Source organism: Microtus ochrogaster, linkage group LG4, assembly GCF_000317375.1.
Source record: "Microtus ochrogaster isolate Prairie Vole_2 linkage group LG4, MicOch1.0, whole genome shotgun sequence".
In the NCBI taxonomy this organism is placed as follows: domain Eukaryota; kingdom Metazoa; phylum Chordata; class Mammalia; order Rodentia; family Cricetidae; genus Microtus; species Microtus ochrogaster.
The window spans coordinates 11,935,854-11,951,502 of NC_022030.1; the positions used below are offsets into that span (position 1 = coordinate 11,935,854).

At 38.0% G+C, this 15,649-nt stretch overlaps 1 protein-coding gene across 2 annotated transcripts in view; it reads left to right on the forward strand.

The window, feature by feature from the left end:
• The window catches only part of Vta1 (vesicle trafficking 1), a 57,127-nt gene extending 54,560 nt beyond the window's left edge, over nucleotides 1-2,567 (forward strand). For both annotated transcript variants that reach the window (XM_005360992.3, XM_026786446.1), the window contains one exon: nucleotides 1,470-2,567. In XM_005360992.3, coding sequence (XP_005361049.1) covers nucleotides 1,470-1,615 — 146 coding nt within the window. In that variant the 3' untranslated portion in view covers nucleotides 1,616-2,567. The remainder of the gene's footprint in view (nucleotides 1-1,469) is intronic.
• The last annotated feature ends 13,082 nt before the right edge of the window (nucleotides 2,568-15,649 follow it).

Below are 15,649 nucleotides of genomic sequence, written 5' to 3' on the forward strand. Positions count from 1 at the left end.
CCCCCCCCCAAAAAAAAAGAAATGAAGGTTGGTGTTTTTAAGTTTGACTGATGTGGTCAACAGCAGCTCCACTGCTACTAACAAATGGTGGTGAATTATGCCTGAATAGTTAGTGTACAATTGTAAGTTTACTCCTTTGTTCATTTGTGTTACTTTTAAAGCAAGAGAGAAATTCAAGGAAGTTAAAATTTTTCTGTTAAATGAGAATGTCTAATTACTTTAATCTTTTACTAATAATGATTAGTTGAAGGCTTAATTGATGTAGCACTCTGCATGTTTGCTGTATGTAAATTTGTAAACACATTATCTTAAAATCTTGGATTTAATTAGTATTTATCTGTTATGAACTATATATAGAATGTAGAGAATTAGTGAGAATACAGGCAGCCTTTTCCTATTTATTGAGTGAATCACTGAGCTGGGAACCACCAGGTGCCTTGTACAGAATAAACACTAAAAATACATAGTGTATCAGTGCTTGCTTTGGAAGATGGTAATATTTGTTAGGATTTACTCCCAGCCTACCTACAGTTGCTGCATCTTTAGCAGGTAATGTCCAATTTTGCCATTTCCATCAAAAGTTAAAAAAAATTAAAGACTGTTTAAAAAGAATCTGTGTCTCAATATAGCCTTAACAATAATTAGAGTATGCTGCCTCCTCATTTTCCTGTGTTTCTGCCTTCTAGTCAGGTTACCGTCCTCAACATTTTCCACGTCATGAATGAATGAATGAATGAATGAATGAATGAATATACAAATAAATAAATAAATGCCCATTTGTTTGTTTCTTTGCCAAAGACAAAACACAGTATTTTTTTTATCTTATCATAGAAATACATATAGAGACATTCGTAATTTAGATTAAGTGAATAGCATATTTTTATCCAAATTATTTAGTTGGATTCTTCCATATTACTTATATGTAAGAAGAAAACTGTTAGATTTTTGAAGAGCTGTTTTATAATTGCTGTTTTCATGTGTAGTTGCACGTTTTAATGTTAAGATTTTGAGATGGCCTTAAGTATATTTTTGCATGAATGAAGCAAAATGTAGCATACTTAGTGCTTAAAAAGTGACACTGTTCTGCATGGAGTGTGTTACCCCCTCCTTTTATTGGAGGATATATTTATACTCTAGCTTCAGTGAGGGCTAAAGGGTTTAGTCTGTTTGTGGTGTTCCATGAAGAGAGCCTCGGCAGTCTAATATAAACACTAAGCTGCTTTTCTTGTTTCATACAACCAGTCATTTCTTGCCCTTAGTTAATTTGCTAAAATGCAGACTTCTTGATGGAAAATTGTGTACATATGAGTTATTTTTATTAGTGTGTATCTGGTTTATATTAGTGGCAAAATGAAGCTTGTTCTTTTTACATAAACATAAATACATTGTTTCATCTTGAGTGTAAAGAGGGACCTCAGAACAGCACAGCGTGATATCATCTGTGATGTGTCTGAATGTGTTTCTTTTAGGGGATATCCGCCTGACACCAGAGGACTTTGCCCGAGCTCAGAAGTACTGCAAATACGCTGGCAGTGCTCTGCAGTATGAAGATGTGGGTACCGCGGTGCAGAACCTACAGAAGGCTCTCAGGCTGCTGACAACAGGCAGGGAGTGAAGCCATGTGTTTGCAGCCTCCAGAACTAACATCCATCACACTTTCCTCAGCCTGTCGGGAGCATGGTTGAACAGAAGACTACAGTTCTACTGAGTGCGACAATGACTCCTGTGTGCTTCAGATTCTTAGGGAAGCATTCTTCGGCTGCCTCAGCCAGTTGTCATTGTCCAGTGAGTGGATCCACTTTTCTCTGAGCATAGAGAGGTGATCTTAGCATCAAACCCTGCTTCAAAAAAGGAAAATGTCCCTGTAGAAAATCATGTTGGATATAAGCTTTCTTAATTTATGTACACTAAAGGAAGTTTTTGAAAAATCTGTAATATTTGGACAAACCATATTATGTTGCTATAATATCCTAAATTAAACGTTTAATAAAGATTGCCAGAATATTCTGGATTGGAGATCCTGGCTTTTTTCCCCCCTCTTAGGATTTGTAAGCCAAATGTGAACATCCAAAAATGGTAAATGATAACAAATTAAATGTAGCTTATATTCATGTTTAGATAAAACTAGGTTAAAAAAAAAGGTCATTCAAGTACAAGGTCTTGGAGAGGTAGAAAAATTATTACTGAAATGACACTGGCTTCCAGTGACTCCATCCTACCCAGTGGCATGCAAAGGGGGTCACTATCCTTCAGCAGCAGTTGACTCATATTAGAAGATGAAATGCAAATGGTTGCACATGGGTGCTTTAAAGATGCCCTTCTGCCCTTGTGGAATTGTAGCAGGGGGATAAAGAAGGCCATAGTATGTTCAGTTCTGGGGAATTTAATAAGTTTTATAGGGGTTATGCACCACCTGCAGGTGTGCTCTATGTACATTAATACCAATATTCTTTTATTTTTTTCTATGCACTTCATAACCAACCATGTTGTGATTTACATGATAGAAATATCTTTTTTATTAAATGTTTTTAACTAAAAGGTGAATTTAATAAATTCAATTGAATTTGTCTCATGCATTTTACTTATGACATTTGGGTTAGAATTCCTTAGAGTAGGGGACATAGACTCTATCATTGGGGATGGCGAGCAATGATCCGTAGGCTCTGTTAACATAGGGGACACCAGACATGACCCATAAACTCTGTTAACATTGGAGACAGCAAGCCATGGCCCATAGCATATATTTAACACAGGCCAACAGGCCTATAGACTTCACCTGTCATATAGGGTCTTATTTGAATGACACCATATACCATGTCAAGGTGCTTAGCACACAACATTCTATACATGGTGATTATTCATTTAGATGCTTTAAAATGATGCAAAATTAATGATAATTTATTATCTAAATAATTAGGAAATGTTTTCTTGCTGCTGCTTTGTGCCTGGTGTTGTTCTTTCAAGAGCAAATGGCAGAAAATAAAGTTGGCCTCAGTTTATATTCTAATGGGGAGGAATTGGTCATCTTTAATAAAAGTTATCAGATGTTATATTCAATTAGTTTTTCTCGAGGATGCTTGTAAGAAATGTAGTTCTCAGGTATTTCCTTGTCTGTATCAGTTAGAAACTGCAGCAGAGAGATGCAGCTTTCTGTCCTCCCAGAGATACTTTATCTAGTGACCCTGATGTTTGAGTGGGTTAATCTTGTCCAATCAAAAAGAATGGAGACAAAGATGAGATCGCCAAAGCAGTACTTCACAAAGGTGCAGGCCCCACAGGGCATCAGTGACATCTGGGCACTAGTGAGAAAGCTCAGTACTACATTGAGGGAATTTCTGTGTTAGTAAATCTGTGGAGAAACTGAAGTACAAACTAGGAGACTGGGTGTGTGCGGGTGTGTGCCTGACTTGGTCATTCAGATGGGCCTCAGGATAGAGCAGAAGGGTATCACACAGCTACATTGGTGTGTGGTTGGTCACAGAGTCTATGTGGAAAGAAGACTGGTTAGCTGGATGGAGGCCAGGGTTACTGAACACAGGGTTACTATAACAGACTTGGCTCAGAATAAAATGAAAAGCTGCAGGTAGGTGTTGAACAAAACAATGGCCCAGTATGATATTAGCATCCTTTAAAAGTATTATATTACCATAATGCCTATGAAGAGAGGCTAGGGAAAGAAGGATTGGGAGCCAAGAGGCCAGTTAAGAGTATTGCATTGATTACAGCATGAGAGGTTGGCCTCAGCTACCATAGCCATAGAGAATGTAAGATTCAGTTGTATTAAGTAGGTCCAAGGGATATCCATAAACTGGGCACAAGGAAGAAGGTGGAAGTCATGATTGACCCAAGTCTCTAACTTGAAATGTAATCTCAGCTAGGAGTATGGTAGAATTTATTTTAGTTAAAGCACAGTGTTCATAAGTTCTTGTGACCGTCCCAAATAAAACTGATAACAGTGTTTACCAGTGTGACAGAGAGGGATGAAAAAATAAGATAAATTTCTGTCTACAGTGATTGTCACAAATATCTCACCAAGCCCCTGCTCAGCTGAACCAAAGCCAAGAATGGTTCCCATGGTCAGCCTGACCAAAATAGGCTTTCTGGCCTCAAGACCTGCACCAAGAAAACATCCCCCCACTTCCACCTCTAGAAATGTTTTGTCTTGAAGTGCTAACCTACTGTGTGTATGACTTGAACTTCTGGAAACGTAAGGCTTCTCTGCCCTCATTAGGAAAAAGATCTTCAGTTCTGAAAGAAAAGAGGACTGGAGAGTGCCAGTTATCTGCATGGCTTCCTCTTCACCCATCCCCTAATCTTTTCTTTGCAACTCATTTTGTGCAGCAAAGCAATCATGCCAAAAGCTTCTAGTTTTGGGCCCTAAACAATCCCTTGTCTGTAGAAAATTTGTGTTTTGAAGGAGGACACAGAATTCTAAGATTTGCTTTTAATAGAGAAGAATGCTGTGAGTATGGGCTAGATGCCAGACACCAATTCTGAGTGATTTTAGATACAATAACTTTTAACTTACTTCCTCTTGCCATTTATCCTGAGAGATGGGCCCTATATCATCTCCTTGCAAAGTGACACACTGAAGTCACTTCCAGACTGTCTATTTCAGACAAAGAGTATCCATGTAGGCAAACTACCAGAAATACGAGTGTGTTCCACAGTATGGGAATCTGGGCAGTTTCTGTTGGGGGTAGGGAGTAACAGCAGCTGGGTTTTTCTGCCGTCTTGAGCCATGTCATCTGGTGAACTAGGTAAGTGAAGAAAACAGATCAAACATGAACTTAAAAGTCCTGCTATACCTTCATATTTTTCTGGTCTGAAATCCACAATTCCAGGGAAATAGAATTGGGATTTAAATAAGTGGTTCAGTAGGTTAGTTTCTTGTCTTGAAGGCATACTACCACACAAGGAAATTTGACAGTTTTATCTAATGTTAATTACTATCACTGCTTCTCCTCTTTCAACTGGATCAGACTGGGATGTGGGTTCAATATAAAGCGAACAACAATTCTTGTTACTAGCCATTCCTTTTTATTAAGTTTCCATCCAATAGACCAAGGCTCAGTTCAGATCCAAAGTTTGGAAGGGAAAAAAATGAATGTATAGTACTATCCCATGTCTATTATCATATAGAAAACTGGGTTCATAGTTGATTGATATTGGTAGAAGATATAAGATGTTTAAGTCACTTGTTGAAAACTAAAGTACTTTGAGATCTGCCATCAAAGTCTACCATGGTAACACTGTTGTGGATGTCAGGTACAGTACATAGAGATGCTACATTGCACATTAGGTGCAAGACGTGGTAGTGTTGTGCTAGAGATTGGGAATGGACTGCATTGGTGCTGGGTATGGGACATGGTAAAGCTGCATTGGGGTTGAGTATGAGGCTTGGTAATGCTGCATTTGAAGTTGGGTACGGGGCATGGTAATGCTGCATTGAAAGTGAGGTATGGGAAACAATAATATACTGCATTGGAGGTGATGTGTGCAGCACCGTATTTCTGCCTAAGGAAGTCAGGAAAGATTTCACATAATGGATTGACCTGGAAGCTTGCAGAGAAACAAGGAATAGACAAAGAGAAAGGCTGTGAATAGAGAAGAAGAATGGGAAATTAATTATTTAGTGGTATTATGCAGAGGCCAGGAGCCAGAAATGTTGCAGGAATAGCATTTGCATCTCTTCAAAATTCATCATTGGAAAGCCTAACTACTAGTATAATTATTTGCATATATGGCTCTTAGGAGAATAATTAGCGTTGTCTAAGATCAGTAAGACCCTAATCCTGTGGAGTTGGTGTCCTCATGAAAGGAATGAACAGCAGAGCCCACTCTGCACAAGGACAGAGCAGCTGTATGAGGAAACAGTGCTACTCTTAGCTGCAGCAGTCGCCTGCCTAATTAGTAAACAGAGGAATTTTATTCAGGTCACAACCTTGCCATTTGTATAGGTATAAGGAACGTTCACCATCCCTTGAGAAAGAAAAGGACATTGACTTTCTCTCTTATGCTGGGTGTATATTATTTTCTACAACCAGCAAGGATCCTTTAACAGTAACTTGGAAAAGTTACTATGACTTCTTAGCTGCACAGAAACTGAACATATTTTTGTTTATCCTTCTTTCACATGACAAGCCTCTTAATTTTTCCAAGCTGTTTACACATGTGTGATCATCAGTAACTCGCCTGTAAACTGGCGCGTGTCTCAAGCATGAATGACTGAAAGAATTATACAGAAATCACTAAATAAAAATGAATGTTATAAAACCTATGCTCTTTAGTATCACATTATGAGGTAAAATTATAGTGATAATTGCATCTTACAATATACCTGGGCTGGATATGTTCAATGTCAAAGCACTTGCTTAGCATGTACAAGGGTGTGGCTCTAATCCCCAGCTCTGGTAATGTGGGATTCTTCTCTGTATGCTGTGAATACCATTAGTTAATAAACTGACTTGACCTGATAGGGTAGAACAGAGCTAGGCAGGGAAAACTCAACTGAATGCTGGGAGGAAGAGGTGAGAAGCCATGTAGCCCTGCAGGAGACAGACGCCAGAACTTTAGCCAGTAAGCCACAGCTGTGTGGTATTCATAGCATACAAAGGGAAATCCCACATCAGAAACTAGGCCATCATTTAGGTTTTGTTTGTATATCTGTCTTTAAATGGTCAGAAAAGTGTAATTGGGATGTTGTGTCTTATGCTTAGCACTTTATAACTTCTTAACCAAAGCCTGGTGATCTGAAGTTGATTAAATAGCCATGACAGTTCAAACATCATTCGTCAGAAATGCCCTTACCTTTGTCATTCACTTCTCTGGGCAGCATGACAGGAACACGGGAACAAAATATATGTATCTCTGATTTTAGCAGATGGAAGTAGGAGAGCAAATAAATTACTCCTTGTTTTTCTATTAGATTACACTGTTTTTCAACACATTATACTCTCATCTGTGTATTTATTTTCTGGCATACATAGTGACGTATACACTTATGGAAACATATTAACAGGGCACTCTGATTTTCTACTTAGAATACTATGATTTTTTCTCATAAATGATATCAAAATAATGAAAATTATATCAAAGCATAATGAAAAGTCTTGAAACTTTTGTTATAATTACTTGCAATAAATTTCTCTTTCAAAGCAGCTAGATAGTTTTTCAGATATACTTAAAATCAGGAGATGTTAATTATTAAAGACTACTTTTGAGAGGGCTGAGAACTGAAAAGTAAGCTCCACAAGTATATGTGTGTGTTTGTAAGTAACTTTACACATTATGTTTCAAGTCCACGGCTATTTACAATCTTTGCTTCTGTAAAAATAAAATCTACAACGAAGAAAGAAAAATCATCATCATACCATCAGACACAAAGTCACATCAAAGAAGCGAAGAAGCCCACTGCAAACAAAAAACGATGGTTGGTTTTCTGTTTCCTAAGTGTTACGGTAGATATTTTCTAATTGTCCTGCATCTATTGAGATGATTTTGAAAAAAAATCTCCCTCTCCTTGAACTTTTGAGCAGAGGTTGAGCATTTCTTATCTGGGATACTTGGGACCAAATGTGGCTTTCAGAATTTGGTATACCTACAGACTTCACTGGTCGAACATTTCTAACATGAAAAATTCAACCTAAAATGCTCCAAAATAGAAAACTTACTGAGGGTTATATAGGTAATCCTACCTAAACATTTGACTTTAGGTATCCCATCAACAGGGATGTCCAACCTGAATAGTATTTGCTTTCCATATTTTCAAACTCTTGGAAAGAACGAAGGGATCGTGTTCCTTTGGTTAATTTGATAGATTAACCATGCAATCATTATGAATGAAGCAACTCTTTATCCCTGGTATTTATTTGTTTGCTCTAATATCTTCATCAGGCTTACTTTCTAGCAGTTTTGGCTCTGGCAGAGAAACCTCCCTGCCACACAAATATAGCAAATTTCTGCCTGTTATTACTATGGTTTCAATTTTCCTCAAGGGCATTTATTGACTGACTTCTTGGTATAGTATCATTACAATGTTCAAGATTTTTTACTTACTCCCTAGAACTGATGCCAGGATTTAGGTTTTCAGAACGTGCTATTTCACGTTACAATGAGAAGTGGTTCAAGAGCCACAGCCTCATCTGAGTTATGTCAGTTGAAGCCCAAGTATTTGCGCTGGAATTTCATATCTTCCAGCAGTGCTATCCATTTAACTTGGCAAAATCTTTTTATATGCGGGAAAGCTAATGCGAAACTAGCATAGGAAGGTCAGAAGGGCAAATCTAAATCTTCCTGTGTTTTGATTCCTCCTGAATCAAGCTGCATGTTTTAATGCTGTGTATCCTATAAAATGAGCAGGAATCCAATAAGGCAAGTTTGGTGGCTGTTAAAAGTTGGGCAGTGGTGGCACATGCTTTTAATCCCAGCACTCGGGAGGCAGAGGCAGGCAGATCTCTGTGAGGTCAGCCTGGTCTACATGAGCAAGTTCCACAACGGGCTCCAAAGCTACAGAGAAATGTTGTGTTGAAAAACCAAAACAAGAAAAAAAGAAAAAGAATGTAAGAGGAAAATGAAATTATGAGAATTTGAGAAGTTGTGTGAGTTTGTAACTGCAGTAAACTGTTCATTTAGTCCTGAGGCAAAACTTCCTTGTAGAATAGGGTACAATGGGCCACACTGTTCCCAGGGAGGCAGGTGGCAAACTAATCTCAGTGTCCTGGTTAGTTTATGGATCTGTTCAATATATCACTGAATAACTTTCTGAAGGAAAACCCCTTACATTCAACATGGCTTTCCTGTTCACTTACTGCCTTGGCGTAGACTCTACAGGCTGCCACATCAGAGTGATTAAATGCAATAGCAATAGCCATAGCTCTGGATACGGGGAAGTCTAAGACCAAACAAGCAGCACATTCAGAGTCTCGTAAGGGCCCGTTCTCTTGCTGTATCTTCACATGGAAAGGAAGTAACAAACTTCATGGAGTCTGCTTTGAAAAAGCCCGAATCCTGAAGGCCCCTGCCTCAGTACCTATGCCCTAGGGATCCATTTAATGTACAACCTCGAGAAATAGGGAGTTTCAGACCATAACATGATTATAACACACTTTGTCTACATAAATATGAATTCTTTGAGGATCAGATCAGGTAATACTGTATCTGTCTCCTTAGTTATAATTTCTCTTACGTCAAGAAAAATGAATATTGCACTTAGAAACAAGTAAACGGCAAAATGTTCTTATGGGGAGCCTTACCCTCTCTGAGGAGTGGATGGGGAGTGGGGGGAGGTAGATGGGGTGGGAGGAGGGGAGGGAACTGTGATTGATCTGTAAGATTTCAATTTCATAATAAGAAGAAGAAAGACAAAAGAAAACAACATAAGATAACAAAATATATACATTCAGCTCTATTCTTCTTCTTCCCCGAGCTGAGCTGTTTATTCCAATATCGTGTATGCTCTGGCTTCCTTGTGACCTCCACCCTCATCTCCGTCATCTCAGCTGTCAAAGTGAGCACAGGGTTCCCCCGAAGGCAAGGCCTGTGAAGCAGACGGAAGAGTTTGGGACAGGGAGAAAGGTGAAATTCTTAGGCAGGCAGGCCTGTAGAGGACAAAAGGCAGTGTGCAGTTCAGGCTCCACGATCTCCAAGAAAGGAAGTCCTGCTGAGAGGGTGTTGTTCAGTAAGGGTTTAGGGACCTAAAATGCTGCAATAGTTCTTAAGACAATAGTAGGAACTTCACGGTGTTCTTTTCTTTAAAAATCGTGGGCTGGAGAGATAGCTCAGTGGTTAAGAGCACTTGCTGCTCTAGCAGTGGACCTGGGTTTCTTTCCCAGCACCCACATTGTAGATCAGGGGGGTCTGACACCCTCTTCTGGCCTCAGGAACCAGGCATGCAAGCAGAGCAATACACACATTGAGGTTTTATTTGTATTTATCTTATGTGTAGACAGCCATAAAAAGAAATCCCCAGGACTTTCCCAAATCACCCAGCTTTTTACATGATTGGACTAAGTGTAGAAATAGCATATCATTCCAGACAAGAGTTTTGACAACAATAAATGTATATTTTATTACTTTTTCTGCCAGGTTGGTTGCTTGTTTATTTTTTTGAGGTAGAGTCTTGTTCTTTATCCCAAGCTGGTCTTGATCGTAGAATCTTCCTGTGTGCAACCAGAGGCCTGTGCCACCAAAATGCAAGCAAAGGGGACGAATCTTAACAGTGGTGTGTTTGATATAGTCACAAATTACCTCAGAAAATTCCTGGTGGTTAAAAGCACTTCCATTATTAAATTACTTTAATGGAGTAGTTCAATAATCCGTGAAATTTTACTTCAGTCCTTAATGAAGTGTTACAGTGGTGTTGATGCCGATTCACAAATGCTTCCGGATCAAGCGACTTTAGAAATTAGTTAATTAAAAACTTGTTTAATAAGGAATGGAACTAATACAGTTACTTGCTGCATATCACAGAGCTGTTGATGAGGGAGGGAGAGAGGGAGAGAGAGGATAAGGTCATATCCCTGACACATGAACCACCTCGAACTGTGGCACTTCCCTGTAATCCTGACACTATCAGCATATAGAGGCAACAGGGTTAGGAGTTCAAGGCCAGCATATCATTAATATGTAGTCTGAGACCAGCCTGGACTAAATGAGGCACTATTTTAAAAAAAAATGATAGACAGTCAAGTAAGTCTTAAAATTTGCTGTAGTTGCCAACATATGTATATAAACTCAGTGAGGGTCTTTAATTGCTTAATTTTTTAATCACTTCATGAATATTCACTATCTTAAAGTGTCCTCAACTATGGGAAGTATAAAGGGTATATCAAATATCACTTTTGCTTTCAAATCTTCTGACCTTATTAGGAAAGGAAGAACTCACATAAACAGGTAGAATAAAAAGCAAAGCTTGAGGTCACCTTTGTCCCTTACACATGCTCATGGTAGCAAAAAGCAGGTCTTGGGTGTAATTGGACTTTTCCGGGATAATGAAAATTCACTCACTTGCTGTCAGGAGGACATTGCTGTGGCATCTCTTGATGCAGCCTTTGAGGACAAGAGCAGAGCCCTACACGGAAGTCTCAGGTCTTAGATGAGGAAAAGCATAAACTGTTCATGTTTTAAATCGTTGCCAGAAGCAGAATTTCCTATAATTTTCAATAAAAACATCCAAGTGTTATCAGTCACATCCCTGGCTGTCATAATCACATTGCCGTCGTGTAGCCAATGTAGCCATTGCTACTGCAGTCTGATTCTCCTGCCTCCACTCCCAAGTGCAGCGATGGGAGCCTCGTTGGCTAAACATATGCATTCTAAAAAGCAGAGAACTTTTCCCAGACTTGAGCAAAGTGGACCATGTAAGAGGACTGATCTGCCTTTGTAGACTCTGAAGATGGAAAAGAAAGCGGAGAGCCAAGAAATACGGGTGGCCCCAGGAAGCTGGGAACCACAAGGAAACAGCGTCAATCAGACATCTTCCAAAAAAGAAAAAAAAAAAAAAACCCAACCTTGTTGCACTTTAGTATTAGCCCCCTGAGATTTCTAACAAACTATGGCCTCCAGAACTGTCAGGTAATAAATCTGGTCTGATTAATCCACTAAATCTTCAGGACCTTGTTAACAGTGGCAACAGAAAACTAGTACGCTATTCATTTTATTGTATTCTGAGGAACTTCAAAGTTGTTAAAGCATGTGTTGTTATAAAAAAAAATTGCCTGGGAGTATCTGAAGCTACAATTAAAGGTAAATTTGTACTAGTCTGATATTAACATAAGGGACTATACAGTGCTAGGTAAAAGTGTGTGTGTGTGTGCCTGTCTGTCTGTCTGTGTGACTGTGTGTCTATGTGTATGTATTCACAATTATCCAAATATTTTGGATAAAGCTTCTGTAGTAAAATCTCATAATTTTCTTTTAAGTCTGACCTTCCACTCTACTTTCTCAATGATTCACATTTTTTTGGCTTCCATCATGTCTGTATTTGGATTACATTTACATGTGTAATTCATTCATGCAGGAATGAGGGCCAAGGGAAGAATGATTGTAACCCTTTTAGTCGGCATTATCACTTTATGAGCTTCCAAATGAGCCCCTCGGCTTTTGCAGTACTATCCTGGGTAATTGCTGTAGGAGGATGGAAACCCAGTGAAGAAGATGTGTGTCAAGGGACAACATATTCCAGTAGTGACAGGGTTGCTGGACATTTCTTGAATGGAATTCTTCGGGCCATCCTTATCCTGTTCTACTCCTGTCACTTTTAAAACATTTCTATACTTCTGTTAAGTGTAAATGGCACCTTTTGAAGGATCTGGCTGATTAAAATTAGCAGCCATCCTTGAGTTCTTTAAATTTCCCAGGAATTATTTGGGTAATTTAATACAATTATTATTGTTATGTTTTATAATTATGAAGCTATATTTTATTTTTAAACCTTTTTATTTCTGTTGAACTTTGGCTTTTGAATATATATAACATGTTTGCCTTTCTAATACAACAAAACATAATCCATTTTAAAAATGAGAATATAAGTCAGTCATAGAGAGCTTGCTTGGAATGTGTAAGGCCCTGGGTTCCCTTCCCAGTGCTAAAACAATAAAAGATGAAAGAAAGAAAGAAAAAAAGAAAGAAAGAAAGAAAGGAAGGAAGGAAGGATAGAAAGAAAGAAAGAAAGAAAGAAAGAAAGAAAGAAAGAAAGAAAGAAAAGAAAAGAAAAGAAAAGAAAAGAAAAGAAAAGAAAAGAAAAGAAAAGAAAGAAAGTTGAGTCACCATTCCTCAAAGCAAGGAAAATCTTATGGCAGATACTGATCATGGGACTCAAGTCTGGGAGTAGGTCCTTGGAATCCAAAGGAAATGTTTTTCCTTAACAAAATCCCACGACACAGTAGTCATCTTCCCTGTCTCCTGGTTAGGCCCTACCCAGAGCATCTTCTCTGGTGATCACCTTGTAGAAAGTAGGCACGTGGTTCATTAGAAATCAAAAAAGACAAAAATTAAAACTGGCAAGGCAAATACTGTAAATCCAAAGGCTATTGGTCAAGTTGCTTTTGAAACCTCATATAAGGGAATATAGTTTTTCTTTCCAAGGAGTCCTAAGGGAAGGCAAACATGGTGCAGTTGTCTGTAGCCAAGTCAAGAATATGCAGCATAAGATAAAGTGTGATATCTGGCCCTTGCACCAAAGAGAATCCCAACAGGAATGTTGCCAGCTTTCCACCAAGAAGAAAAAAAACAATTAAGCAGAAAAGTCTCCCTTCCATACTGCAGGAAGCTGAAATGTCTTAACGGGCATTGAAAACTAATACTTCTCATTACTTTGGACATGGTCGCATTTATTTTTATTAAATTGTATATGAGATACTTTCAGAATGTCACACAGAAAGCTTTTTTTAAGAGAAAAGTGTTTTTATTCAATTTGAAAATCTTCAAAACATTAAGTTGTGTTTCATAGAGTTTTCAAATACTGTTGTGCCAAAGCCATTGCCTATGCCAATACCTATGGGTGGAAATCTCATGCTTCGGATATCACCCCTCAATTAAGATGGACTGTTTGGTTTATCTGGCTGTGGATTAGTTTAGATCCTGGAATACGTTCAGCAAGCTTGCTGTCACCAGACTAGCTCTCCAGCTTTTACTGCCTTTCATTTTAACTAAAATACTTGCTGCAAGTATGTGTACTACAGTCGTAAATAATATTTAAAAAAGAGATTATATTTGTTGGTGACAGAAACAGTTTACAAAAGCAAATGAGTATTAAATCTCTGTAAACTAATAAAGGATATACAGTCTCAGACTGTTAGAGAAAATCACCAGGAGTTCATCTTTGCAAGGCTGGATTATATTACTAGGATGTACTAGTGCATCAAATACACACCAGCACAAAGGTATCATCAGGATTGTTTCTTCTGAATTTGAATATCCAGAATGGCATATCTGTTTAGAAAGTATCTCTTTTATAAATGCAATGGACAAAACCAGGTTTCTAGATTGCAGTTCTACCACCACCTGAAGGATTTTTATCATTTCCATGTGATTGGAAGAAGAGGAAAGAGGCTTCCAAAGGGTATCTACATATCCTTAAAACTTTTGTCCAGTAGGGTTGACCATGTCCCCTCAGATTTCATTAAAATCATCACATGCTACAGTTAACTGCAAAGAACATGAGAAACAATACAGCCATTTTTATAAGCTAGTCAGTCTATGCCTGTCTCATGGGAACAAGAGTATGAAACAGGATCTCACTATATAACATTGGCTAGCCTGGAATTCATTATCTTTTACATGGCATAACCGTGTGTCTCATTGTCATGAAAAGTCCTAAATTCTCAAAACACTTTAAATGCCATATTCTATAGTCTTTGAAAGATTTGAAGAACTTAAATAACATGACTACAAACTTGACTATTATAGATGACTCTCTATTAACCTATATTTCCTAATTATACATTACATTTTAAATGAGCTGCACAAACACAATACCTTAATCAAGAGCAGAAATATACATATAACAAAATTGACCTCAAATGTATATGAATAAACCAAGATCCATACCAATGTAAATCTCTATAGCATTTAAATCTCTTTAAATATAAGCATAGTTCTCTCCAAACTGCTTCCTGCTTTTTGTTGGGTGAAATAATTTTGGGGGTGTTCATGGCAACTTTTCAGCGAGTCTTTCTACATCAAGGCACATTAGTCTGGAATTAATCCACAGGTTTTTATCTTCTGTGGAAACAAAAAAAGAGCCTCTTTTCCAAAGCAAAATATCCTTAGACTCAAATTTTGAAGACAAAATATTTTTAAAGTATATTGTTAGTTACTTAGCTCCTTCACAGTCAAAAAATTCAAAGAAAACACAATAATATACATAATACAAACTCTCTGTGAATTTTCCATTTTTATGTGGCTTATTTTTCTTTATTCTGTTTAATCTATGATTGACTGTACTCTATCTCTTTAAAGAATTTACCTTTTAAAAAAAACATTTACTTCTTTATATAACTGTCTATATTTCTTTTCTTTTCTTTCCCAAGCCTTCATATATTTATCCAACACTATGACTAATTTAGAGGTCTTTTATGTCTGAGTTAGTCTTTATTGTGTATCTGCAATTATTTTCTGACCAGGAGTGAATCTTAAAATGCTAAGCCCTTATAAACTTAAGCTGTGGCATTACTAGGGTATATATGGCACTTCCTGCTTGCTAGGCACAGTCCAACATGGCGGAGCTGTTTGCTGCCTCTGAGAGCCATGCTCACAGCCCCATTTTTAGGCAGATGGCCAGCCTATGTTGCCATTAAGCAAAATGTAGCATGTTGCTCACAAACCCCATTTAAATGTTTGGTTTCCTGAAAGAGTCAGAGTTGGTGCTGGCAGCACTGCCCAGAAAGCCAACATTTCAAAAGTGTGCAGCTTTTTCTGCTACCACTGAATCTGGAAAACCTCTCTTAAAGCAACTGCAGCACACTTCCAGCAAACAGCAAGCAGCTATGTTAAACTCTGTATTTTTGTGTCTAGAATTCCTTTTCAAGCTCTCTCAGGTTTTAAGTATATTTAGTCAACCACATTGGTGCCAATTTGTTGAAGGAAGCTGCTTGTTGGTTTTCAGCTGCTCAGACCTGAAATAATCACACCAAAAATATGTTATTTA